The 26,766-nt window shown below is 39.9% G+C and overlaps 1 protein-coding gene across 1 annotated transcript; it reads left to right on the top strand.

The window, feature by feature from the left end:
• Nucleotides 1-675: 675 nt before the first annotated feature.
• GK5 (glycerol kinase 5) lies at nt 676-26,389 on the top strand. The gene is made up of 16 exons (XM_054386190.1): nt 676-807; nt 2,158-2,251; nt 4,587-4,662; nt 5,650-5,743; nt 8,268-8,399; nt 9,831-9,906; nt 11,021-11,082; nt 11,166-11,239; nt 12,016-12,076; nt 12,698-12,824; nt 13,926-14,030; nt 15,338-15,423; nt 18,793-18,896; nt 20,627-20,686; nt 23,404-23,537; nt 26,253-26,389. Exons 1-16 carry the CDS (start codon nt 676-678, stop codon nt 26,387-26,389), a joined length of 1,554 nt encoding a protein of 517 aa, XP_054242165.1.
• Nucleotides 26,390-26,766: the final 377 nt, after the last annotated feature.

Below are 26,766 nucleotides of genomic sequence, written 5' to 3'. Positions count from 1 at the left end.
ATTGCAGTAGAGGAAGTCTTCATACGGCGCTGGCTACCTTCAGTGACGCATGCCAGGATTGACCATACCCAGTTGTGTCCCAAACACCTGCTGCTAGTGGACGTTCTGTGTGGTACCGCTGAGGAGGCACTGGGGTTAGCAGATATTTACCGAGCCGGGGTTAGCACTGTGAGGAAATATTCCCATGCTCGCTGAAACCTGGGTTCTAGAACCCCTTTAATATTTGAAATAAAAGCCTTTTCCGTGCATTTGGTAAACGTATACAGCAGCTACCCAGACTATCACGCAGCGTTGGTTTTGTTTTGGTGTTTTGCTGTGCCTGTGAGTCCCGGTGCCGGGGGCCTAGCCAAGCTCCGAAAGCGCCATTGCCGCCGGGAAGCTCGCTGCCGCCTGCTTCCCCTTCGCCAGGAGCAGGTGCCGCTGTCCCCAGCGGATTCGGCGGCAGGCAGCGGAGCCATCAGGCCGTTCTTTGCGCGGCAGCGGCTTCTTCCCGCGGCGTCAGTGCCAAGGCCCGGCGGCGGTCGCTATTTGGCGGTCCGTCTCTCGCCACCCCGCAACCCGCGCCCATAGGCCGGTCGGGCACCCGCCCCGCGGTGGGGCCGGGCGGCGAGGCGGAGGTTTTCTGGCGGGCGGGCTGCGGCCGCACCGCACTGGGCGATACGTCCGCGGCCGGCGATGCCGTGCGAGCAGCAGGAGAGCGCCGCTGCCACCGCGCGGTACGTGGTGGGGGTGGACGTGGGCAGCACGGTGCTCAAGTGCCACGTCTATGACCAGGCGGCCGCCGTCAGAGGCTCCAGCTGCAGGAAGGTGAATCCCCGGCGCGGGAGCGGGGGGGAGAGCAGCGGGGGGCGCGGTGCCCTTTTATCGCTGCCAGGCCTCGGCGCGCCCCGGGCAGGGATCGGCGAGTGAAGGCAGCCTAAGCTTGCGGGCTGAGCAGCTCTGACCCGAGACTCCGCGTCCCGCACCGAGTCCCCGGAGGCGGCGGGAATCGTTCACTAGCGCTCCTCTAGCCTTGCTTTTCGAAGTGTGCGGCTGTCCCTTGAGCCGGGTCGGATTGAGACGACTTTTCGAAGACTCTTAAACTAACCTGGGTGAAACGAAACCCGCAACGCAGTTGAGAGCCCTAGGGACGTGCCACCGCTGGCACGCACTCTGTTGCCTCTCAGTGTTTGCTGCCGCCCACCTTTACCTTCGCTTTAGGCACCTGTCGACTGATCGTTCTCCAAACTAAAACACTTTCCTTAGTGGAGCGTAGCTGAGACCTGCGTAGGGCTTACCTTTACGATTCTGAAAGGAGATGGTAGTGAGATGTGTGTTAGTCTCTTCTAAGCAACTAGTGGTAGGAGTAGAGGAAATTGCCTGAAATTGCACTAAAGAGGTTTAGCCTGGATATTAGGAGCACTTTCTTGCCTGCAGGAGTGGTCAGGCATTAGAGCAGGCTGCCCAGGGAGGTGGTTGAGTCACCGTTCCTGGAGGTGTTCCAAAAACACGTAGGCATGGCACTTTAGGACATGGTTTAGTGGACATGGTGGTGTTAGGTTGAGGGTTCGGCTTGATCATAGAGGGCTTTTCTAACTTCAGTGATTCTACGATTCAGTGTCCTATTATGCAAGAGCACTGTGTTAAAATGTGTTAACTTCCGAACATGAATTTCAAGCTGCTTTTGTTTTTCATGGCTTGTGATTCTGGGATCGATATGATCGCCAGAATTAACTTTTTTATTATTAGCTGTCACAATGAAAGGAAAGTGTGGAAATCTGATGGATTTTCAGAGCTGGAAGGGGATGTCCTCAGTGGAGCTGACTCTCCCTCTTGCTGGAAGCTCATCTGGCAGGTGATTCCTGGCCTGCTGTTGACCTGCTCAGAGACGTAGACATCCAAGTTCAGCAGCAGAACAATCTGCAGTTCCTGGGAGTTTGGGCTTCTTTATTCATTCCCTCTGAAGAGAGGTCTTCCAGAGATCACACCGCCGTATTTAGCAGTGTTTTAAAACACTGTTGTTTCTCCTATTGCAGTAGATTTGGAACATTAAGAAGAAAAAAAAAAGGGGGGGGGGAATTTCAAACAAACTAAATTCAAATATATTTACACATTTAGAACAAGGCTGATTTCTGTGAACTAGGTACTGTAACAATGATTTGTATGTTTTGTGAACAGGTGGAATCGCTTTATCCTCGTCCTGGCTGGGTTGAATTAGATCCTGAAGTGCTGTGGAGTCAATTTGTTGGTGTAATAAAAGAGGCTGTACAAGGTAATGGCTTATAAATTTTGAGAAGTTAATGAATTCTTCATCAAAATCTCTGACTTTCCCCTCTGCTTTTTTGGATGCCACTCTAACCATGCCCTTACTTTCCACAACTCCCACAGCTTTCCCATTATACCAGCTACAGTGTTCTGTGATCCAGTATGGATCACCTTCTGTGCCATGCTGACACTGTAGTCCTGTCAACAGCACACCGACTTGCTTTCTCACAGTGCCCCAGCCTCCTTGTCACATGTGTGCATGTCATACTCCTTCCTTCAGTGCTCAGAGTTCCTCCTGTTCAGCCTCTCTTGCAGTGTGATCTCCAAGTCTTGCTCTATCTCCAAGCCTGGCTGGAGGCAAAGCTTCTCCTTTGGAAGGAAGGTGGGGGGACAGGGAAAGTGAGTATTGCCAGGTGTAGGCTGAAGCTGAGTATTTCAGACTCTTGTTTCCTCAGCAGCCACAACCAGTGTGTCACAGGAATAACAATGCTCTGTCAAGCCCTAAAGACATTACTAGTTTTCTCCACTCCCACTCTGTGGGGCAAATCAGGAAGATCTCTTTCAGCTAGTTTTAAAAAGGGAAGGCCAAACTCTGTGCATTGGTAAAGTAATTTTTAAGTGGTTGTGTAACACAAGTGAATGTAAGCTCCCACTGCTATCAGAAAACAGTCCCACCTTCCTTTGTACAGGGATGTCTCAAGTTTACAGCAGTTTCCTGAGTCACATCTCTGTGTAGTTGTTTATGCCAGCAGAGCTTCACCAATGTTTGTGCTGCCACGAGAGGGGGTGTGGTAGCAGGAGCAGGAATGATTGAGTGGCAGCAGAGGGAAGGCATGGGAGCACTTCAGTTTATAGGGCTTGGGGAGCTAAAACATGATCCCACTTGTGACTGGTCAGTAGTGCCTAAAGGTGGAAACTGCTTCTGACTGCATGGTTCCATACTTCTTTCCCATTCTGGTACTGGTTCACCCTACCAGGAGACAGCCTAGATGGAAAATACACATAATTTATCTTCTGTTTGTTTTTCTTTTAAATGGAAGTTATCTCTGCTCACATAGGGGTCAGCAGAGCATGACAATTGAAACGGGGAAAGTAGTGGGAACATGCAGGTTGTTGGCTTCACCTTCTGTTTAGACCCAGCTGCTGTTTACAGAGGTACTACTGTTCTCAAGCCACCCACTCCTAGGTCCTTCTCCCATACACTCCCATACCAGCTGTACTTGTGCCTGGCAGTTGGGGCAGGTAGCCTTGCAAAAGCACTGGCTGAATTTTCAGCTGACTGAAGGCTGTTAGAGCACTGCTTGCCTGAGTGCAAGGATCACTCTGAGGTGCTCAAGCATGTGTGGCGGTCAGAAGGGCAAGATGTACCCTTTCTGTACGAAAGTCCTTCTGTAGTTGTCACTCAGAGGCTGTGAGTTGGAGAGTTTGCAGTATGTGCTTACACAGATGAGTAACTTTGCACATGGAAATTAGCATGTATAAGCAGGGCGTGCTTAAGATGACATATGTTCAAGCAGCAGGATTCAGAGCCCTTCAGGGTAATGGAGCTTTGGACAAAACAGGTGTCTTTATTTAAGTGGAATTTCTTAATGTAGAATTTTTTCACATAATTTTGTTTCTGGAATTACACATGGAGGTTACTTGGGAAGCTGACCAGAGCTACTTTGAAAATAGCTCTGGACATACTTATTTACAGTTATGTGAAATTAAGGTTTAACAGCAAAATTGATGTATATCCTAGTGTACGTTTTTATACTTCTGAATTTGAACTGTATTTTGTTGCATTCAGTGATACATGGTTTAAACAAATTGTTCTTATGATTTTGAAATATTATTTAGGGTGAGACATGTAAAAAATTATGGCATGTTGACATTAATCTCCTTGCTGTCTACAGAATCGATCTAGTTTCTCTATGGAGTTACTGTCCATAAATTTTTAAAGATCCTGCTTCTCTTTGTGTTTTCATTCACATTTATGCACGTGAAATCCATTCCTTAATTGATTCTATCTAGTCCATGTAATCTGCCTGCCTGTCTCTGGGATTGCTCAAGGTAAATACGAATAGGTCTTTCAGAAGGGGCAAATTCTCAGTGTGCCATAACTGGTTTTGTAAAACATGTAGGATTATTTACCTGCTTTGGAATCAGTTGTGCAGCTGAGGGTTCTCTAATATTTCACTGTTCTAGCCATTTAGTTGGTCAGTTTGTAGAGATTTATAGTCTCTTAAATTATTAATTTCCTATGCATTTCGTAGCTTTTGGAGTTATATTGGAAAAGCTGTATATTTGTTTCTTCAAATGATGCTTATTTTTTTGTGCATGTGGTTTGACTTGGGCTTTAGCTGCAGGACTTCACATGAGGCAAATTGCTGGTCTGGGCATCTCAACGCAGAGAGCAACTTTCATTACGTGGCACAAGTACGTATGTAGTATGTTGTTTAAACTGAGTTTGTATTTATTTATATTCATAGACTGGAGGGAAACAGTGTAGAAAAGTTGAACTTGGTCAGGTCACAACCTGAAATCAAGAAATGTCAGTCACTCTTGTTCTCTTTTGTTTGCACAGTGTGATGGTTTCGCCCTGGCTGGGGGCCAAATGCCCACCAAAGCTACTCTATCACTCCCCTTCTTAGATGGACAGGAGAGAGGGGAAAAAAATACCAAAAGGCCTATAATAAGATATAAGCAGTTTGGATAATGCAGAGCAAAAGCAAAGAAAGATGTTACTCTCTACTTCCCATCAAGTCAGACAATGTTGGGTCACTCCCAGGAAGTAAGGCTTCAGTATGCCTAAGGGTTGCTCTGGAGGACAGATGCCATCATCAAATGTCCCCACACTTCCTTCTTTTACTCAGCTTATATATCTGAGCTGACGTCATATGGCATGGAATACCCCTTTGGCCTGTCTGTGTCCCCTCCCAAGATCTTGCTCACCCCTCAGCATACTCTTGGGGCAGGGAAGTGCTGGCAAAGCACAGCTTTGGTGCTTGGTTCATCAGCCACCAAAAACGCTGGTGTGTTATCAACACCCAGCTACAGCACTGTAAAACACAGCACTACAATGATGCTCTGGGGAGAATTAACTCCAGCTCAGCCAAACCCATTACATACAGCCACACCTTAGAGAAGTTCAGAATGGTTTACAAGTGTATGTCCTTTGTTCTTTGCATACTACTTTGGAAGAGATGAATGCATACATGTCTTAAATTCTGGTGAGAAGTCCCACACTCAAAATGTCCATGTGCCTATTACAAGTTCCTCAGATCCACCAGGAAGATACACACTTGTTTTAGGAATTGACCTAAAGTTAAATGTCCTTGATGGGAAATGGTGAATGCTGTTGAACCTTTTGGACAGTGTATGTTCCGTGGCTTTAAATGGGAATGTTCAAATGCTGTTTTTCAGGAAGACAGGGAAACCTTTTCATAATTTCATAAGTTGGCAAGATGTAAGAAGTGCTGAACTTGTGGATTCCTGGAATAAGTCCCTTCTGTTGAAGGTAAGGCTGTGCTAAGCTAGGTACTGCTTAGACATACTAGAATGATTTTGTTTTTATGAAGAGTAATGCATGTAATACTGCAAGTGTTCTGTTAACAGCTTAATATGACATACTGTGGCTTCAAAACATTTAAGAGAGTAAGATTAGTGTAGAAGATATTACTAAGAAAAAAAGTACACTACTGGTAGCTTGAAGGTAATTAATTATGGGGAAATATCTCTAGGTCTAGCACACTTTTTGGTACTTTTACTTAGTCTATGTGTTGTATGAAAATGTTGCATGTTAACACTGCTACAGCATAGATTTTGGATATACGTAGGTCTTGTTTGTCAGTGTTTTGGATATTTTGGGTTTTGTTTGGTGTTGTTTTTTTTTTTAATGTACTGTTTGATCAGGTTATCTATAGAAGGTATGTTTTATGCTGCTCATGGCTTGTGCTTCATACCTTTAGAAAAGAAAGGGCTTGACCACAACATGCCCTTTGGTGGCCTCCTCCTTGGCTCCTTAAGCGTTCAACCAGTTCGTCATTCATTCCATAACAAAGCTGCATGTATTTGAGATGATCCTTTGTTCAGCATCCTGGCTTCATTTTCCCCACCTGTCCTTCCCAAGTGCCTCTGTTCATGCATACATTCCTCCATTGTGCAGCTCTTTCTGCCATGTCACTAGTTCCAGTCACAACAGTTCCCCAGCACCCTGGGGAAACGGACACTTCAGAGCATTTAGTCATCCCAGCTTCTCTAGGGAAGGTGCAAGAGCCTTCGTTGTCATGCTTTCCATTATGCATGTCCTCTTTTCCTCTCAGTTCTTAAACCTGCAAGCTTTGGTCTCCATCTACTAAGAAGCTTAGTTCAAAAGCCTTCCTCACCAGCTTAGCAAACCTCTTGGCAAAGAAACTCTCGTTCCACTTTGTCTTTCCATAGCAATCATGACCTACAGCCAGGTTACAGGATGCTTCCATTTCTGTTGGTCACAGGCGCATTGTGGTTTTGGGTTTTTCCCCACTGTTCGCTAAACAGTCCTATAAAAACCTGAAGTTTAGAGTCTAAAAAATGGGCAATCTTTTCATCATGGTGGGGCTGGAAGAAGAGATCTCAATCTAAATGAAGGCAGCTAGAACAAAAATGTACTTAGCGTTTAAGGACTTGGTTCATCTCTTATCCTACTGGCAGAGGAGGACTACTTAGTTCATCTCTTATTTCAGCAGTCTCCTATATGAACCAGTAACTTCACACTATGTTCATGAATGTCCAGTATACAACTACATATATTTTCCACATCCCACAAAAAGCAACAGAACCATTCTATGATTAAATAGAATGATAATTCATATTTTATTGTATATATTCTGTATAATTTGTATAAGATCCTTGAATTTATTTTTTAATAATGCCTGCAAATATAATAATACTAATATGTAAATATTTACAATGATCCAAACATGGCAAAAAGAAATAGTGTCAAATCTTAAATCCACAGAGTGAAAACAACTTCTTTTCAAGATCCACCAGTAAGTTAACAGTAAAGGAAATTGATTATTCCATGAAATCAGACTGGTCAGCAGTTTGTCTTTTCATCCTGCAATTGGTTGAGCATTAGCAATATTCATCGCTATGAATTTGCAAGTCATTATTTACAGTAGTAATTTGTGAAAAATTCCTGCTCATGTAGACAAATCCAGGGATCTCTCCAAGAACTTGGTCCTAAAATCAATGAAAATTTGAAGAAGTGTGTTCCATTACTCTGAGTTAGCCATGAACAATCTTAAGTTTCTGAAGAAACTACATTATCTGAAGTCAAAGAGTTTGTGCATTTTGGCTTTTCAGATTTAGCTTGAACAGGATAGTCTGTAATCTGTCTGTAATGAATATTGGCTGGCCCACATGCTGGTTTCTGTTCTTCACAGAATCAGGGAATGGTAGGGGTTGGAAGGGACTCTGGGGACTGGAAGTCCAACCCCCCCTGCCAAAGCAGGATCACTTGCAGGTCACAGAGGAACACATACAGGCAGGTTTTGAATGTCTCCAGGGAAAGAGACTCCACCACCTCTGTGCAGCCTGTTCCAGTGCTCTGTAACTCTTAAAGTTCCTCCTCCTGTTCAGAAATTCTTGAGTTCTTTTGTTAAAGCAGACCCTAGAGGAAAGGCACCAGCTTCAAAAATGTGGTAGTCATACTGAAAAACTACAGAGACAAAAGGATCTCTAAAGTCTCAATTCATAGCCAAGCAAGGCTTACTAAACACAAGCAAGTAGTAATCTAGGTGATATCTTCATCACGCAGAACAGTCTCTACCAGTGTGCCTGCAAATGTCAGTAGAACAAACCTGCTTACTGCAGGTACTCTTTCCTTGGTATTTGTTGTGGGAAGGCTATCTGTTGAAATCCCATGTAAGGATTCTCTAACAGAAATTCAGCTTTCTGAATCTAATTTTGTATCAGCAGCTTTCATTTGTGTTGTCATCCTTTAAAGAGAAACATTTAAAGGGAGAGATTAAAAATTAAGTAACTGTTTTCTTTTGAAACAGGTAATACATGTTATTTTTACAGTGCTTCATTTCTTGACTGGGAGTGATCGCTATTTGGCACCAAGTTTTCTTAATTTTTCAACACATCAAACTTCTATGAAGTTGTCATGGGTTTTTAAAAACATATATGAGGTAAGTAAAAACGGAAAATGGTAACTCTCTTGAATCATGGTAATGGCTAATGACTTTTGTTCAGTTTTGTCTTGCTTGTTCTTTTCCTCTGAAGCATCAGAATGAAACACTTCTATCTATGTTCATGTTCAAAGCCTGTCTACCTAAATATCTGCTTATGCTTACACAAATTTTCCCTTTCATCCTGGAAATGTGCAGTAGAAAAAAGTTTTCTTTACATATTAAAAACCATAATCAAATCACCTCATTTAATTTTAATGATACAGTTAGTAATTGTATTTTGTTCTAAAGTTGTTTGCACTCTAGTTTTGGGTGACAGTTGTATTTATTTTCAGCTAGCAGTCTTCCCATTCTGCATTATTCTAGTGTTTACAGTTTCACAAATAATGTTCTACTGGACAAGCAAACACTGCAGTTTAATTCTGCATGTTGTTGTGTTGTAAATTGGAAAATACACATAAAATAAACTGTGCTGGAATAATCTAATGGATTCATGAGCACTGCACTATTTGTTTCTGTATTCTTTGTTCTAAACATTACCCTTTTCCTTATTTCTTTGTATTGTATTTATAACTTCAGCCATGTCATTTTCTATGTTAATTTCAAGCTATTTTTTGAAGGAAATAGACACCACTGATTTGCTACCCTCTGTGAGGAAACCTGGCATTTTTCTGTCACAAAACTAATGGGAAAGTTACACGCAGTTTTTTATTGGCGTGCTGAGTTTTCAGTCTGAGATGAACATTCTCACACATTCTGTCAGGCACTGATAATTAAAATATGCACATACCAAACCAAGAAGCTCAAAAATTCATGGCTCTTAATTGCAGAGAATAGTGTATTTGGTCATATTTCAAGTGAACTAGCTTGTATATTCTTCTTATGAATTCTGGAGTTGTACACATCAGTTAGTAGAAATTAGATGCAACTTGAATATCCCATTTTTAAAGGGGAAAAAGATCCAAGGAAAATAATATTCTGAACTCCTTGCAGACATTATAAATTGGAAGACAATAGCTCTGTCTTTATTGTTGTCAAGCACATACTTTAAAATACATTTATTTCTTCTATTGATACTTTAAGTGCTATATGCATGACCTTGTTTTCTTCATTCACCACTTCTTTATCATTTCTACAGTTCTGAGTATGAAGTTTTCTTTCCTAAGGCTCTGATGCCACTACAGATTTATTAGTTTTCCTCAGCAATAACTGCAAGAACCTGTACTTTCTCTCTGTTAGGAATATGAAGTGTAGGGTAGTATTACTTACATAGCCAGCTTGCCCTTTTCTAAAAAGAAATTTGCAATTAGAGACTTTATTTCTGGAGACATTATCTCTAATCATGAAGACAATGAGAAAAGGAATAAGGAAATCAGTTCTTCATGGTACCAGGTTATAAATACTTTTTGTTGTGTGTGTTTTTGTTCCCAGGCTGAAGAAGCTGCCAGAAAAAATGATTGCTGCTTTGGAACAGTTGACACGTGGTTATTGTATAGGCTGACTAAAGGTGAATTTTACAGTTCCTCTTAAATCTTAAACAGGAATCCAAGTAATGTTCATGACTGCCATTGATACATTATTTTTTGACAATTTGTGCTTTTTTATACTTGGTGAATCATGTAATATATTTACTGTTAACAAAAACAAACAAACAAAAAACCCAACAAACTTCTGAATTAAATATTCTTTAGACCTGCCTGGAAGGGTGGTCAGAAAAGTTTGTCATGGGTTAAGTTAAATGTTTGCTGCTGTTACTCAAACCATCCTGACTCATGCCAGCTTCAAAATGAAAGTGCTGGCTGGAGCAAAGTATTACAGGGACTGAAGTTCAGATTGCAACATGAGAGGCTTCCTGTTCTGGTTGCTGGTTCTGGGGTTTTGGAGTGTTGTTTTTTTTTTTTTTTGGCAGGGACAAGTGGCAGTGGGGCAGCCACTGCTTTTCTTTTATGCTGTTTTTTTCTGCATTTCACTGTGCTTTTCCTGCAAATAGGCTAAGCTAAGGTGATCTGCATTGTATTATTAGATTATTAGCTAAGGTGATTGTGCATTTATGTTATCGCATTTATTCAGTACACTCTTACCACTTTATCTCAACCCTGAGTTTTTGTGTGATACTTTTCCCTCACTTGTGTGTTGGGGGAGCAAGTAGGTTAACCCAACAGTTTTGTAATGGTTTTGCTTTAAACCATTACAAAAGGATATAGTTACTCAGTCTATTCAAGTTTTTAAGCATTTAAGATTTAAAGAGTACTTCTAGAACTAATTGCCATTGATTAAAGCAAAAGAACAAGTAATTGTTAAAAATGCACAAGAAGTTTCTATTCTGAGGGCTAATGCCTGATAGATTATGAGAGTGGTACAGTCAGTGTTGTACATGTTGTCAGACACTCCAGCTCTCAGTTCTAACTGGTTTCAAGGGGGTAAAATTAGATAATTAATATCCACACATTATAGTGAGTAGCAGGTAAAGTTTGTGTGCTCATTTACCATTATGACTTGACTTATAGACAGTCTATATTTCATGGGAGTCACTGAGATGTGCAAAGCAAGAATGTATTTAAAATGACCCTTAAATACCTGGATATCTAAAATCCTCCTTTGTTCTTTATTTTGTATGGTAGGTTCTGTGTATGCTACAGATTACTCAAATGCCAGTGCTACAGGTGTTTTTGAACCCTTTACGGTATGTTCCAAAAATAAAAAAATGTTGTTTCTGTTTATTAGCTTCTGAGAGTTGCTGACGTTTCTGCTTTTTCTGTATTTCAGAAATGTTGGAACCCCACTTTGTGTCATTTGCTTTCTATTCCAATGTCTATTTATCCACCGGTGAAAGACACAAGGTAACTATGAAGGCACGTTCAAAAGAATACCATAACTGCCAAATTAATTGTCTATAGAAAAATGTTATGTAAACTACACAGGCAAAGGAATATATTTAAAAATGTTTGCCCCCCCAAAAAAATTCTGTGCATCTGTACTTTCTTTTTAACACTACATGCAGGATTTTACTATCAGTATTTCTTAGAGTGATCGTTTTAATGCTTTCTTTAAAATTTGTCTGCCCCAAATACTTGAACTGATAGGGCCACAAGAATGATCAGAGGACTGGAAGAGCTGCCATATGAGGAAAGGCTTGAGAGCACCAGGTTTGTTCAGTCTTAAGAAGAGAAGGCTTAGGGGAGACCTTATTACCATGCACCAGTATGTAAAAGGTGGCTACCACAAGGTTGGAGACTCTCTTTCCACAAGGAGTCCCATGGAAAAGATAGGGGGTAATGGGTACAAGTTACTGCTAGGGAGATTCCCATTGGACTCCAGAAGAAAATGTTTCCCCATGATAAGTCAGACATTGGAATCATCTCCCAAGGGAAGCAGGGGATTCCCCTACATGGGTCAGTTTCAAGACTCAGCTTGACAGGCTGCTGTGCCATCTCATTTCAACTAGAGCATTGACTGTAAAGGCTGGACAAGATAATCCTTGGGATTCTTCCAACCTGGCATTCTGTGATTCAGTGAGAATAAATCTGTAGCATTACCTTTCCTATGTGATGCAGACCCAGGCTTTATATAAGGTCAGATTAGTGTTGTGATATTTCTTCGTAACATTTGTTTTAAGCTTCAACTTTGGATCAACTGATTGTGAAATATTTGGGGTACCTATTCCAATAATGGCAATGGTGAGTGAAAAGGTTTTCTTACTTAAATCTGTAGATTTGTACCTATATTCTTTTTATATAGCTTTGGTTTGATTCTTGTTTGGTTATTAAGTATTCTCTATTTCTCTTCTGTGATGTTACTACAGTAAAATTTGTCACTGAATTTTTTTTATCAAAAAAAATCCAAAAAATGTTGAAAAATTGAGCATGGAATAATTTGGTACGGGAGATGCAGCAGGAAAAAAAAAGGAAGGTGAGACGTCAAAACATCAACTTTATGTTTGGGGGAAGAGGATTTCAATCCAAGCTACTTTGTTCTGCTCCCTGGCATTGCAAGTGCCCCATTTATCTCTGTCAAATACTAAAACATAAAATACTTCTTATTTCCATTGCATATTTTTAATGCTTGCAAGCAATACTACAGGTATTCACATTGTATCCAAACCTGGCCTAATTTGATTCTAGTGATAAATTTGTTGGGATGGCCTGCAAATACAGGAGAAATTTTGTATGAGTCCTTCAGTACTCTTCTGAATGGTTATTTGTATTCCAAACTCGGAAGGGTTTGCAGTGCTAGTTTAAAATCTAGCAGGTAGGTTGGTGGTTGGCAGCTAACTTGTATTGTTTTTGTTGGTATGGCAGGTAGCTGATCAGCAGTCAGCTATGTTTGGAGAATGCTGCTTTCAGCCAGGAGATGTTAAACTGACCATGGGAACAGGTGGATTCTGGAATGTGAATACTGGCCAGCAGCTCTTTGCGTCACGGAGAGGTAAATTTGGGCTTTAGAGTATTTCATATTACTTGACAGCTGTTAACGGTGAGGGTACAGAAGGGCATAAAGCAGGGCTGTGTTTTTCCTTCTGTCTCCAGCCGTAGAAAACCCGTTTGAAGGTGTTTTCAGAACAGAAGACTGGACATTTTTTATTATAAATGTCGATCTTGGTTCATCTGAAATATGCTTCTCAAAAAGTGAATCTGAGTAGCATCAGTAGTAATTATATTTGCTACCTGCAGCTCTTTTTTCCCCTTCTCTCTCTCTCTTTTTTTTTTTTTTTTTTTGGTGTGTTTTCCCTCCTTCACCTGTTCTTGATAGCAGTGTTATACAGTACAGGATTAGAGAAAAAGGGGATTGTACGTCTGGCTTCTACATCAAAATGTTTCAGTGGATTGTGGTTAGTTCCTCATCTTGAGCCCTTATGGTGTCAAGTACCCTGCAGTGAGATAATGCAGGATTGATAACAGTATTAGTAGTTAGTATTAGTTTTCTTTTAAAAATACTAGAAATGGTCTCCCTAGTGTGTTTCAAGTGTTTAAAACTTTGTCATTCTGATCATTTGTGCTTGGTCAAGCCTATTAATTTGTCATAGATGGCTATTTGTCAAGAGAGCAACAGCTGATAATGAAGTAAACTTGCCTGCACAGTCTCTCTGTCTCATTTTCCATGGTTTTGGGAAGCCTACAATTTAAAATGGGAGGTGAGGGGTGGGGCCAGGAGGACAGCAGTGTGCTAAGGAGACCTTTTGCCAGCTGAAGTCTGCAAGTGCAGATGGCTCTTTTCTTTAGCTTAAAGATTTTTTTGATAAATTACTGTGATGGGGTTTTTTTTAATATTCTTTTTTTAGATTAACTTTGGTTTTAAGCTGTTGTTTGAGTCTCTTGTAATCTCATCATTACATTTTTAAACAGTACAATTAACCACCAGTGACTTCTAGCTTGAATTCTGTGAAGGAATTGAATAAAACTGTTCTGTGGGAGATTTTTTTTCAGTTGGGTTTATTTCAGGGGCAGGGCGGGGCTTGAATATGTTCTTCTGGAAACATTTAATTTCATTAGATGGTGGGTTTTTTTTGTTTCATGGAAAATAATTAAGGTCTGTATCCACTGATTGGTTGGAAGATTGGGGAAGAAGTTGTTTACTTGACCGAAGGCTGTATGTCAGACATTGGCTCTGCCATCAGATGGGCTCAGGATATAAGTAAGTAGTTCTTTAATTTTGTAAACAGTAAAATATATTGCTCCTTAAACTTCTTTAGGGGGTTATAGTTATGTTATTGGGCTTGGTTTTATTGTCCATAGTTGAAGAAACTAGCCTACATGTTTTTGACAATGGAAAATGCAGTGTCTCATTAGTAGGTTCTCTGGTGAGTGTGTTTTACTGCCGGGAGCTTGGTTTGCTCTTCAGGCTCTGCCCTCAGACCCTCCAACGTATTGAGACTTTTATTTTTCTGAAGCATTTTACTTATCGCTTGCTCTCTCTTGAGCACAACAAACTTCTTTCGTTCATTTAACCTGGTATCTGGACTTGAATAGAAATGGTGTAAAGGAGACCTGTCTAAAGTAAGAAGCATGCTATTTTAGAGTATTTGGATGTGGATTTTCACTTGAGGAGAAGCACAGAAATTAACTGCTCATTACATCTGGTTAACATAATTGTAAACTCAGTATTCTGTAAACATTTGCTGTAATGCTCTTAAGAGATCTGTAGCTGTACATCTCAAAATCGGTAACAGATTGGAGTTATACGAAAATAATGTGAAGAATTTCATTTTTAGGAAAAAAAGTATTGGCATTGTTTATGTTGCTTCATGTAGAAGTAATGTGCCTTTTGGCTGTGACGTATGTAGTGAAAAGATGTGCATTGCAGTTTAATAAAAGACTAAAAAATACTAACTGCTGTAGATGATGTTCAAAACCAGTGATTGTTTATTGGACAACAGTTTTGAGTGTTTTAATAAACCATGTATTTGGTTTTACTTAGAAAATTTCAGTACACTATTGCTAGGATGCAATCAATGAACTAGTGTCTCAAACTTTGGGTTGTCAGGGAAAGATGTTCCTGAAGTGTAGGTTACTACAAAAATACTAAATGTGCTGATAAAATATAATGGCTATCAAGAACTTTCTCTGTAGTCTTTTGTTGCTTGACTGACAGTATCTTTTCAGGGAAAAAACATAGTTTATGTTTTGCAAATCTTTGGGTGCCATTGTTAGCATTTTCAATTCCCATTTATGTCTATTTGGAAAGCTTATGACCTCTTACATGATGTGAAGATTAAATAGCCTGACAGATATGAGAAGATCCTTTTGAGTTTAGCTTCCATCTGAATAGGGTTTGGTTGGTTGGGTTTTATTAATGTGACTGATGGCCATGAATGACAGGAGAAGTGATTGTTTACCTTAGAATATGTATTACAAAAGGAAATAGTCTAACTCTAGATTTTTGTCTTTATATGAAGAAATTGAAGTAAACAATAAGAACATATCACTTATGTATATTTGTAGATCTTTTCACCAGTGTAGATGAAACAGAAAAGATGGCATGGAGTATTGTTGATTCTCAAGGCGTTTGTTTTGTTCCAGATTTTCAGGTAAAATTATTATTATTAATATAATTGAGAATATCTTTTTAAATAACTCAGTTAAAGTTTTAACTTTTACATATTTAAACTTAGTAATTTACATCTATCTAATCACAGTATTTATTCTGTATTACTCAGGTTCGTATTTTCTGTCCCTTACCACAATGTGTGAAGACCATTGTCATATCAGAATGCTTAAACACCACTCTTCCAGGAGAAAAACTCTAGAAAATAGGAAAATTAACTTCAATTTTGCAGAAGGAGACCTGTGTGACAGATAAACTCAATTACTTTGCCACAGCAACTCAGGCAGCACCTGCAGAGACAGAAACTGATCTTGCAGCTTTTCAGTGTCAGGCAGAGCCTTCACTGAAACAAGATTTTTTAAGTGCTGTTCTAAAATAATTATTTTTATTCTGTCTCTTTTCATCATGTAGGTTACAATTCATCAGAATATTTAAACATACTGAAATATGAGCAAGATTGCAAGTCCTGGTGTTACAAAAAGCAAAGGTAGTCATATTTAGACACTTTTCCTGGGTCTAATCAAGCTGAGTATGGCAGGCTTCTTTTCTCTTAGAAGTCCTAGTAATTCATTGGTTTGAATCTATGCCAGCTCATCACTCTCTGTTTCTGAAAGTTGTTTTGTTGGGTTTTTTGGTCTTCATTTGTCTGCTATACTCAGTTTGATCATTCCCAGGACTAGTGTTTTTTTTTCTAAAGAAACTTCACATCTTTAATCTTACCTTTGTGTAAGCCACAGAATCTCAGAATGGTAGGGGTTGGAAGGGACCTCAGAAGATCGAGTCCAACTGCCCTGCCAGAGCAGGATCACCTAAAGCAGATTACACAGCAACACATTGAGGTGGGCCTTGAAAGTCTCCTGAGGTGGAAGATCCACCACCTTTTTGGGCAGCCTCTTCCAGTGCTCTGCCACGCTCAAAGTAAAGAGGTTCCTTCTCATGTTTAGATACAACTTCCTACGTTTAAGATTGTATCCATTACCTCTTGTCCTGTCACTGGGCACCACTGAGAAGAGTCTGGCCAATCTTCCTGACACCCACCCCTTAGATATTTGCAAGCATTAATAAGATCTACCTTCAGCCCTCCTCTCCTCCAAGTTAAACAGATCCAGCTCTCTCAGCCATTCCTCATATAAGAGATGTTCCAGTTCCCAAGTCCTGTATGTTAAAGGAACAAGGCAAAGAAAAAATTCATTTCTTCCACAGGTAGTCCTGTTATCTTCTCTCAAACAGCCTCCCTAACCATTAGGGGTATAGAGCTAGATGATGCTAAATTGCTTCCATTTAGCATTTACTTTGACTAATTGTTTTATGAATAAGCAGGTGTCGAGTTATGCCAAATTCCAGTATTTGCAGATAGGAATTGTGAGGTAGAAAAGTGTTTATCTTTTTTGAGTCTTTAATTCTATTAATATTCACATTCTAGAGATGTTAGTAAAACTTCTTGTTTGTTCATTCAGCTTTTTACTTGCATTGTGGGTTTTTCTCCCCCTTGCTCCAGAAGGAAGCTTCTTGGTAAACACTGACTCAGTCTCTTTTTTCCAAATTCTGATATTCCCAGTCCAAATTCAGAAGGAGGACATAGAAAACTGGATTTGTCTTTAACAGTGACATCTAGTAATCACTAATAGTATCCACCAATGCTTCTTGAAAGCTTTACTTGTTCCAGTGGACCATCCTTAGCTAGTGAACTCTGCAGAGTGAGTCTGTGTCAGGAACCTGCATCAACTTAGAAACCAAGTGGATTAAATGGTATGGAAAGGGTCATGACTCAGAGTTAAACACCTCTGGCAATGTAATGTGCTTGCCTTCAGTGGCTAGATGCTACCACAAATTGGTCCTGTTATAATATTTCTCTATTCATCCATATTAAGGCAGTTGGAGTAAGTTTCTTTTTTACTGGCTTCTGCTGTTCTGGTGCAGCACAGTGAGAGGAGCAGCATTGTGAAACTGTATTTGAAATTGAGTGGTTATGTGTATTAGTCATTTTTCCTTTTGCTGAGTGCTAGAAATAGCACTTTCCGGCCTTGATGTGCTGTGGTTAATAGTGACAGAAAGACTGAGGACTCTTCACTGGGGTGTATGCATACATAGGTACTTGGGGTTTGTTTTGTTGTTTTGTTTTGTTGTTTTGTTTTTTAAACTACTCTTTTTTTTCTTTTTTTGAACCACTTGTTTTTTGGTGGTTTTTTCTTAATTGATTCAGTCAAGATATTTAGCCTTCTGCAGAATATGAACCTATGCTTTTTAGTTTATTATCTTATATACGAAAATCTGTAACTTTGGTAGCCATGAATCTTATTATGCTACTGGGTTGGACAGGTGGTTCCATTCTTAGCATGGGATGGGTACTTGTATATGGGGGAAAAAAAAAGGATATTTTAATGCAAAGTATTCTTCTAATTAGGAATGTTGGCAAAATGTCAGTTTTCCTTTTGGCAATGTGTACCTATCTACACATAAATTTTTAATCTTTTTTTAAAAACATGATAGAACTTTCTTAACTTACTTTACAAATACATGTGTATGTAGTTTCTATTGAATTTCTATTGAATTTCTAATGAAATTCAAACATCTAGTAAGTTATGTCATATTTGATGCTTAGCACTGTACAACTGCAAAAGATTGTTGCAGTTTCAAAATTTCTGTCTGCAGTGAAAGTAAGACCTAACATTGTCACGGATCGGGTATGGACCAGCAAACTAATATTTAGGGATAAAGCTCATCAGAGGGGGGAAGAGGAGATTCATCAATCGATCTTGCAGTTCTCATGGAAAGAAAAAAAAAAAAGAAAAAGACAACTTGATGGCCATTAGAATTTTAGTTGGACTTTATCAGTGTCACTGAAAATGGACTGTAGTAGAAACTAATAGAAAGTTACTACCATCCTTCTCAGTGTAACTTTTAAAGCTCAGTTCGTCTTTCAGCAGTTCAGGACTGTTTAAAAAATAAATACTGTGTGTGAAATCTTGACAGAGAGCAGCAATATTAGTGTGCCCTGTCCTAGGCACTTAAAAGTGTACACTATATGTAATTTTAAGAGAAGTCATACACTTCAGTGTTGTTTAGTATGTCAGATTTTGAAGTTGCTTAAACCTTTTGCTGTTGAAGCTATTTCTGTATACATACATATACACAAATGTGGATATATATGTGTACATATATTCATTCTCTAACTGCTCACTGAGTTAGCTAAGATACTATCCACCTCTTACCTACTGTTTTCAATTTTCTTCTTTCACTATGCTGCCTGTAATTGTCGTAAGTGATTATTCTTTATTTCTTACTATTTGACTCCTTACTCAAAAGCCTACAAATCCAATTCACTGAATTCATGATGAAATCTTTTCTGCAGGTTTCTGTGAATGACCCTCTTCTCTGTGCCTCTTTCATGGGGCTGAAACCTTCCACTACCAGAAACCATCTCGTACGAGCTATATTGGAATCTGTAGCTTTTCGGTACTGTTTGCTTAATTATCTTGTTTATATTTTTTATTTGCTTTTATTTTGATCAGCAGTGTTAAATGGATACATGGATTTCTGCAGTTTGCAAAATACCAATCATAGTAGTCCATTGCTGTTACACTGAAAAGGAGTTGTAGATACTTCCCTTTTTTTCATGAACACTTTACAAATAGACTCATGTATATTTATTAGTTCAGAGTTTTTCTTAAGTAACCCTGTAGAGACTATTAAATTACATTTGTCTTCTGCATGTTTTAACAATGTTTCGTGTTTAAAGTTTGCCCTTACTATCCTGTCAGGGTTTTGTGGAAGCTGTAGCCCACTGCAGCTGTGTTTAGAGTATACCTGAAGCTGTAAATCTTATATTAGCTCTGACTAAAGTTTGAGATGTTAGTGTTTCATTGAACATGGTAATTGGAAACTTAAGCATCTTTAAAGATATAAATGGTCAACAACTTTCAGATCTAGCTGTTGACATTACTGCTAGTAACTGATGATTAAGGGCACCTGCCTTGTGGGGACGGGCTGCAAGAGTTGGGTCTGTTAGTCTGGAGAAGGATCTGTGGAGACGTTATAGTGGCCTTCTAGGGCCTACAAGAAAGCTGGGGAGGAACACTTTACAAGGGCTTGCAGTGATAGGACAAGAGGGAGTGGCTTTGAGCTGAGAGAGGCAAGATTTATGCTGGAGATTAGGAAGAAATTCATTATAGTGAGGGTGGTGAGATGCTGGAACAGGTTGCCCAGGGAGGTCGTGGATGTCCTCTCCCTGAAGGTGTTCAAAGCCAGATTGAACAGTGCCTTGAGCAACCTGGTCGAGTGGAAGATGTCCCTGCCTATGGTAGAGGGGTTTGGAACTAGATGATCTTTAAGATCTCTTCCAATCCATTCTATGATACCACATCAGTAGCTGCCTGTGGATCAGCTCAGTTCTGCCTTGCAAACCCACCCAGCATACCTCCAACTGAAGCTGAATATGGTTTAACCCAGGCTCACGTTGCACTGTGGGCACTTAGGGAGTACTGATATGATTTATTCCAACCAGTCATCAACTCTCCTTAGGGCATCATGTCCTACTGACAAGTTCAAAAGGATGTCTGGAGGAAGGTAACATTTGGAATTGCTACAGCTGTTCCTAATGCGTTTGATTCTCTGTGCTGTAAAAGCAATATGAGATGCAGTAATTTCTGAACTGAAGCGTGCATCTCTTGGAAACAGGGACACTTAGAACCTGAGCAAACACCTAACCACTTAACTAGGAAAAGGTAGAGATCCCTTGTGTTTGTTTTTTCTCCCATTAAATGAAATGGTTTCAGAACAAGTCAAACTTGCAGCCTGCAGACATAGCTTTTAAAGAACAGCTGGATAAACTCGGATTAACACTTATGTCAGCCTCCTTTCCTCCCTCTAAACCACTCCTTATATCAACAATTGCATCTTGTCAGTAGAAACCTATCACCAGTTTCAAGTGGGAAAAATGTGCCTTCTGCAGTGGCTTGCTATAGAATGGGCTATGATTTAATAATGTATAACAAAGACCAGTTTCGGTCTTTATTTTTTTCCTTTATTGTTTTTTATTTTATGCACTATGGAAACTCAGTAGCTACTGCAGCTGTTCTGACAGAAATTGGGCATTTTTGTATTGTATTTTACTTTCTGACTATATAGATACTGGCAAGACTTTATGGAATATATAATGCTTAATTCAACTAAATGTTTTTTTAAAGAAACAAACAGCTTCATGATATGATTGTGAAGAAGGTACGCATTCCTCTTCAAACTATTCGGTAAGTTCCTTCTTACTTTTGAATTTAGGAGTTGAATTTAAACAGATGTGAACTTTTGTTATGCATTTTATCTCACAGTAAAAATTCTGAGAAATGGCTGGATGATTATTAAGTCAAATGGCAATGTAACTTAAGTGGCAGTAGAGTTTACCCACAAAAGGATTGGTTCTTAAACTGTTTGCATTGGTGAATGTCAGTAGGTGAGCAATGGATTGCTCCAATAATTTAAAAAAAGAAAAGAAAAAGGCCAATTCATGTTTTCAGGTAGCACTAGACTACATATTGTAATGCCTACCACAGAGGTCATTCTACCCTTTTGTGCCAAGTCTCTCACAGACTGTATATTTTTTGAAGATGTCAGTTAAAACTGGATCTATTTTTGATGGAAAGATAATACCTATTTTTACAATTTAATTGTTAAGACATTGATTTTTGTTTTGCTATTTGATGAAGCAAATTACATCTAGTGACATAACTGTGGTCCTTAGAATTCGCTTTCCACAATGTATTGGAAGAATTTAGCTGAATTATACATTGCTGGTAGGTACTTTGTTTGAACACAAGTTGTCTGTTGTCTTAGAGCACCAAGCTCCCTCACACTGAGAAACATGTCCCACACTTCAGCACCCAGGGGTCTTTATGATACCATGATCAAGAAGAGAGGACAGTGTTCCCATCCCTCTTGTGGCTTTTTTCTTTGTATTCATGCAAAGGAAGAAATAGACTGGCATGCATGTAGACAGAATTGAAATCATACTTTTGAGTAGTGGAAGGGCAAGTACAAAGAAGGGAGAGGTAAAAGTTTATGTCTTCCGTCACATGCTGGTAGGCAAAGGTGAAGGAACAGCCAGGCTCTAATGAAGAGGAAAAGATTAAAAGTATTGGAAGTTTTCATTCCTTAGGAAGCTTTTTTACATAGACATTTGCTTCCAAAATTTTGGAAGTTGTACTAAGGCTGCAAAGTGAAAAACAGGAAGTGTGGAAGTACTGCCTAGGGACCATTTGAATTCTGATCCCATTTACATTGTCTTCTGTTACATTCATTAATATAAAATGTCTGTTTCATATAGTGACTGTAATAGTTAACTACCATCAGTAGCAGTTCAGCTTGTAGAGTAGCATCAGAAGATAATGAGATACACTTACTGGGTTGTAAACTGCTTTCTCATCCTTTTGTCTGCACATCTTTAGTATCTGTCCATTACCTTTGATTATTTCATTGTTGTTGGTTTTATCCCATAAATATGTTAATTCCTTTTTTAGGTACTGTCCTGTATCCCTCATTTCTTCCCAGTCTCTGGCTCCTACAAGTTCTTACAAAGTCTTCATTTTCATTAGCTTTCTACATTACTATCTTCTGTTTGCCTGTCTCAGCACCATCAAATAAAGCATAGAGAAGGGACCCTAAGTTTTAGTCCTCATGTCTTACGTTGTAGCAGTCTGCAACAGCCTTTACAAGGATGATTCTGGTGGTCCCTGCAGTCTGGAATGTCACCTGTTTACTTGTTCTGTGAAATGGCAAATCCTCAGTCAAATAGCACTTGGGAACTTTGGAGCTAGAAGATGCACTGTACAGATGGAATCTTCAAAATATCTAGCAGCAAAATGTAACTAAATGTAAAACTGAGTGTTGAGATTTTTTTTTCCCCTTGTAACTTGAATCAAATGGATATCATGTTTTTACAGAAGGAGGAAAATGCATGTCACTAGCATTGAGAGGGACTTTGCTAATTAAAGGTTTTTGTGCTAGAATGTAGAGGTGGTAACCCTGCTTAATTATATGTACAAATAAGCAAAACACTCCACCAACAGCTGGGCATTCTCCCCTGATTTTAACTTTCAGAAACAGCCAGAACATTTATGCAAATGTTTTCTGAGTCATCATGTAGCAATACAAGATTTCAGTTGGTATATTTGAATTAAGATTTCTGAGCAACTGTTAAGTTTTATTAACCAGAACTTTCCATAGTAATAGATGTCTTGTTCTGTGTTGATAGAGCTACAGCTCTGTACCTGGCTGGTACTGGATTACAACAATAATGAATGAATCTGTGACAATTTAAAGATTGCTTTTTGTTATAGTTAAATTTTGTTTGCAGGAGGGATTACATTGCACCACTAGTAATCATTCTCAGATGATTAAAGAACAGCATTGATAAGTTCTACTTTTCCCCATTAAAAGAGTTTCTGACTTGATGCAATTAGGAAAGTAGGTAGATGGAAGCCTCATTCTTGTCCTCCTCATAGAAAGAAGCAAACATGAAGGCATTTTACTAACTAGTACAAAGATTTGGTAATAATGAGAAAAGTACTTTTCCAGACTTGAGGACACTTGAAAAGGTTTGTTTAACTTAATGGGTTTGACTGTTGTCATGGTGTGATAACTAACTGAAGGTTCTATTATAACCCATAACATTTCAACTGAGGTGATGTATAGTTTTAGAATATACAGATTTCAAAGCTTTTGACGATGAGTCTGTCCTGTGACCCTGTCTGTCTCCCATTCCTCCTCCAGTTTATAGGCTTTCTGTTGTTTTCTTTTTCCTAAGCACCTTGTGCTGGCCTCTAAATTTTCCCATAAAATTGGATTGCATTTGTGTATGAGTGACAGGAAGACTTACGCATAGGTGTGAAATGTCAGAATTTGTTTTGAAATGTGGGCAAAAAGCATTTGAACTAAACACTTTTTTTAACTGCTTTTTCCCTTCTCTCTGTAGAGCTGATGGAGGCATCAGTAATAATAGTTTTGTCATGCAGATGACATCAGATTTAATTAATAAGAGGATAGAAAAACCTGCAAACGCAGACATGTCTAGTCTTGGTGCAGCTTTTCTAGCGGGCCTGGCTTCAGGTATGTATATAATTAAAGGGGGTTTGGTTTTCCCTTCATAGTGTGGGTTTTTGAATACAGAGACAAGATAAAAACAATGCCTAACTTCAAATAATTGTAAAAACTCCCCAAATTACTATTCCAGGCATTTTTGTGGGAATCCGAGGTAAGTAGTGTTTGTTTCTCTGTACACTGATTTGTATCCATGTACTTGTGTTTGATGAGCCAAAGAAATAGATGATAATGTCATACATAAACCAAAATCAAGGACCTTATTTGCATTTCATAGAATCATTAAAGGGTGGAAAACACCTCTAAGATCATCAAGTCCAACTGTCAGCCCAAAGTGTCCTGTACACACGTATCTCTCATACCTTCAGGGACGGTGACTTCACTACCCCTCTAGCCAGCCTGTTCCAGTGCCTGACCACTCTTGCAGAAAAGAAGTTTTTTCTTAATATCCACCCTAAACCTCCCCTTGCACAATGTCAAGCCATTTCCTCTTGTTGCATTACCTGATACTAGGAAGAAGAGACCAACCCCCACCTCACTCCAACCTCCTTTCAGGTTGTTGTAGAGAACAATGAGGTCTCCCCTCAGCCTCCTTTTGTCCAAACTAAACAATCCCAAGTCCCTCAGCCACTTGACAGACTTGTTCTCCAGACCCTACACCAGCTTTGTTGCCCTTCTCTGGACACACTCCAGCACCTCAATGTCCTTGTAGTGAGGGGCCCAAAACAATCCAGTATTCAAGGTGTGCCTTCATCAGTGCTGAGCAGAGGGGAACAATCACTGCCCTACTCCTGCTGGCCACATTGTTCCTGATCCAGACCAGGATGCTGTTGGCCTTCTTGGCCACCTGGGTACACAGTGGCTCATGCTCAGATGGCTTCCGATTAGATCTATCTCCATTTACCACAACTCTCTGGGCTTGGCTGTCCAGCCAGTTTTTGACCCAGCAAAGAGTTCATCTGTCTGAGCCATGAGCAGCCAATTCCTACAGGGGGGTGCTGTGGGTGACAGTGTCAAAGACTTTACTAAGAGTCCAGGTAGACATATCCACAGCCTTTCTCTTACCTGCTGGGTGAGTCACCTGGACATAAAAAGATTCCAGGTTTATCAAGCAGGACCTGCCTTTCATGAAGCCATGCTGGCAGGGCGTGATCTTCATCTGCACTCAGGATGAACTATTCCATAATCTTGCCCAGTACCAAGGTGAGACTGATAGGTCTTTTTGGTGGGTGAGTGTCACATTGGCAAGCCTCCAGTCGTCTGGGACCTCCCCTGTTAACCAGGACTGCTGATACATGATGGAGAGTGGCTTGGCAATTCTTCACCAGCTTCCTCAGTACTCCTTCAGTCCACCTCTAACAACCATGTCCCCAGTTTGCCAAGTGGTTACATGCTTGTTTAGTTTTACATAAATGGTGACAGTGAGTGCAAAAAGTCTCTGCATACATGTGTGTGGAATTCATTGACACATAGAGGTATGTACTGCTGAAGAAGAAAGAGGTGAGCCTCCCTCCTCGACCCCAGACTCTGCATCCCTTCGCATATTGGCAGGGCCTGCAGTGCTGCTGGGTGAGCATGGGCCACCTGTGAGGGCAGCTGCTGTGCTTACGTGCAGCTCTGTCATTCCAGCTGAAGCTGTATCCTGGCCTCTGTGAACCCAGTCTTGATTCTCTAGGGTCTTCACAGAAATAAACACAATGCAAGTACAAAATAAAATATTAACAGAGGGAAAAAAAAACATCAATCTCTCCTCATACAGAATTGGTTTATGTAACTGACCAGACTTAAACTACAAACTGTCAGTAGTTTTGCCTAATATCCACATACAAAATATATGTCCATTAACTTCATTAAATTGCTTTCATATGTAAATAACAATACTGGAAAAATAAAAACTATGTGCTTCAGGTAAGTCTTGCTCGGCTGTTAAAACTGTAAGAAGGCTGCAGGCCTTGGCAGATGGGGATGATTCACTAACATAAATCAATCTGAATAACATCAGCTGTTTTCTGCCATTTATGTAATTTTTAAGACAGTAGAAAAGCAACAAATGCTAAACCTTGGTTTCTGTGGCCCTTTTTATATTAAAGGTCACTTTCAATATCTGAAGGGGACCTACAGAAAGGTTGGGGAGGGACTTTTTACAAGGGCTTGCAGCAATAGGACAAGGGGAAATGGCTTTAAACTGCAGCAGGGTAAACTTATGTTGGACAGTAGGAGAAAGTTCTTCACAATGAGAGGTGAAATACTGGAAGAGGTTGCCCAGAGACGTGGTTGAGGCCCTATCTTTGGAGATGTTCAAGGTCAAACTTGATGGGGCCCTGAGGACCCTGATCAGGTTGGAGATGTCCTTGCTGACTGCAGGGTGGTTGGGCAAGATGACTGTTAGGGTCTCTTCCATCCCAATGCACTCTGTGATTCTTCATTTAGAGGGACTTGCAGCTAAAAGCGTAATGTGGATAAAACCTAACTTCAGTATAATGGAGCTGTTCCTTGGAAACCATCTGAGTTAAGCAGTTGTGCTGTTGTCAGGATACCAAAGAAGTGGAGGCTATTGGAAGGAAATTCGTTACGTTAGAACTATGCTTCCCTCTGAGAAAGTTGTTGCTTGAGTAAAGAAAAGCTGTCATGACTTCTTACTATGTTTCAGCTTTCGATCTCTTGGAAATAACTCAGAAATAACATACTTGTAGTTGAGCTTGAGACTTAATTTTCTGTTTATAGGATTTTGGACTGATAAAGAACAACTAAAGAAGCTGAGGCAAGTAGAAGCAGTTTTTGAGCCCCAGAAGGGCTCAGAGGAATACAAACCTGCTATGGATACTTGGCTGCAAGCAGTGAAACGCTCCCTGCACTGGTAGAAATGGGCATTTTGGTTTAAGAATGTAAATGTTTTAATTCATATGTATATATAAAATCTCAACATTAACAAGACACTAAAAGCCATAACTGAAACTTGTGATGGTGTATATATTGTTTTACGGTACTTCAACTATCCTCCTCCTACATTACTTACCCACACCATAGTGAACCTTCCTGTCACCCCTGTGTCAGCTGTAGTCCAGCTGCAGAATTTGTGTCCCTTCAGTGACCTCCTTTGGGTGGCTCAGCTGCTTGAATCCTACCATGTACTAGACAGAATGGGGAGTTTTTTCCTATGATGGGTTTTCTGCTGAGTAGTTCACCACCCTTCAGATCTTTAAAGTCTCTGGTACGTTAATAATCAAGGCAGACAAAA

This window comes from Indicator indicator, chromosome 13 (assembly GCF_027791375.1).
Source record: "Indicator indicator isolate 239-I01 chromosome 13, UM_Iind_1.1, whole genome shotgun sequence".
NCBI classification, from domain to species: domain Eukaryota; kingdom Metazoa; phylum Chordata; class Aves; order Piciformes; family Indicatoridae; genus Indicator; species Indicator indicator.
Note: the sequence above shows the minus strand (reverse complement) of the source record. Positions and strands in the feature narration are given on the sequence as shown.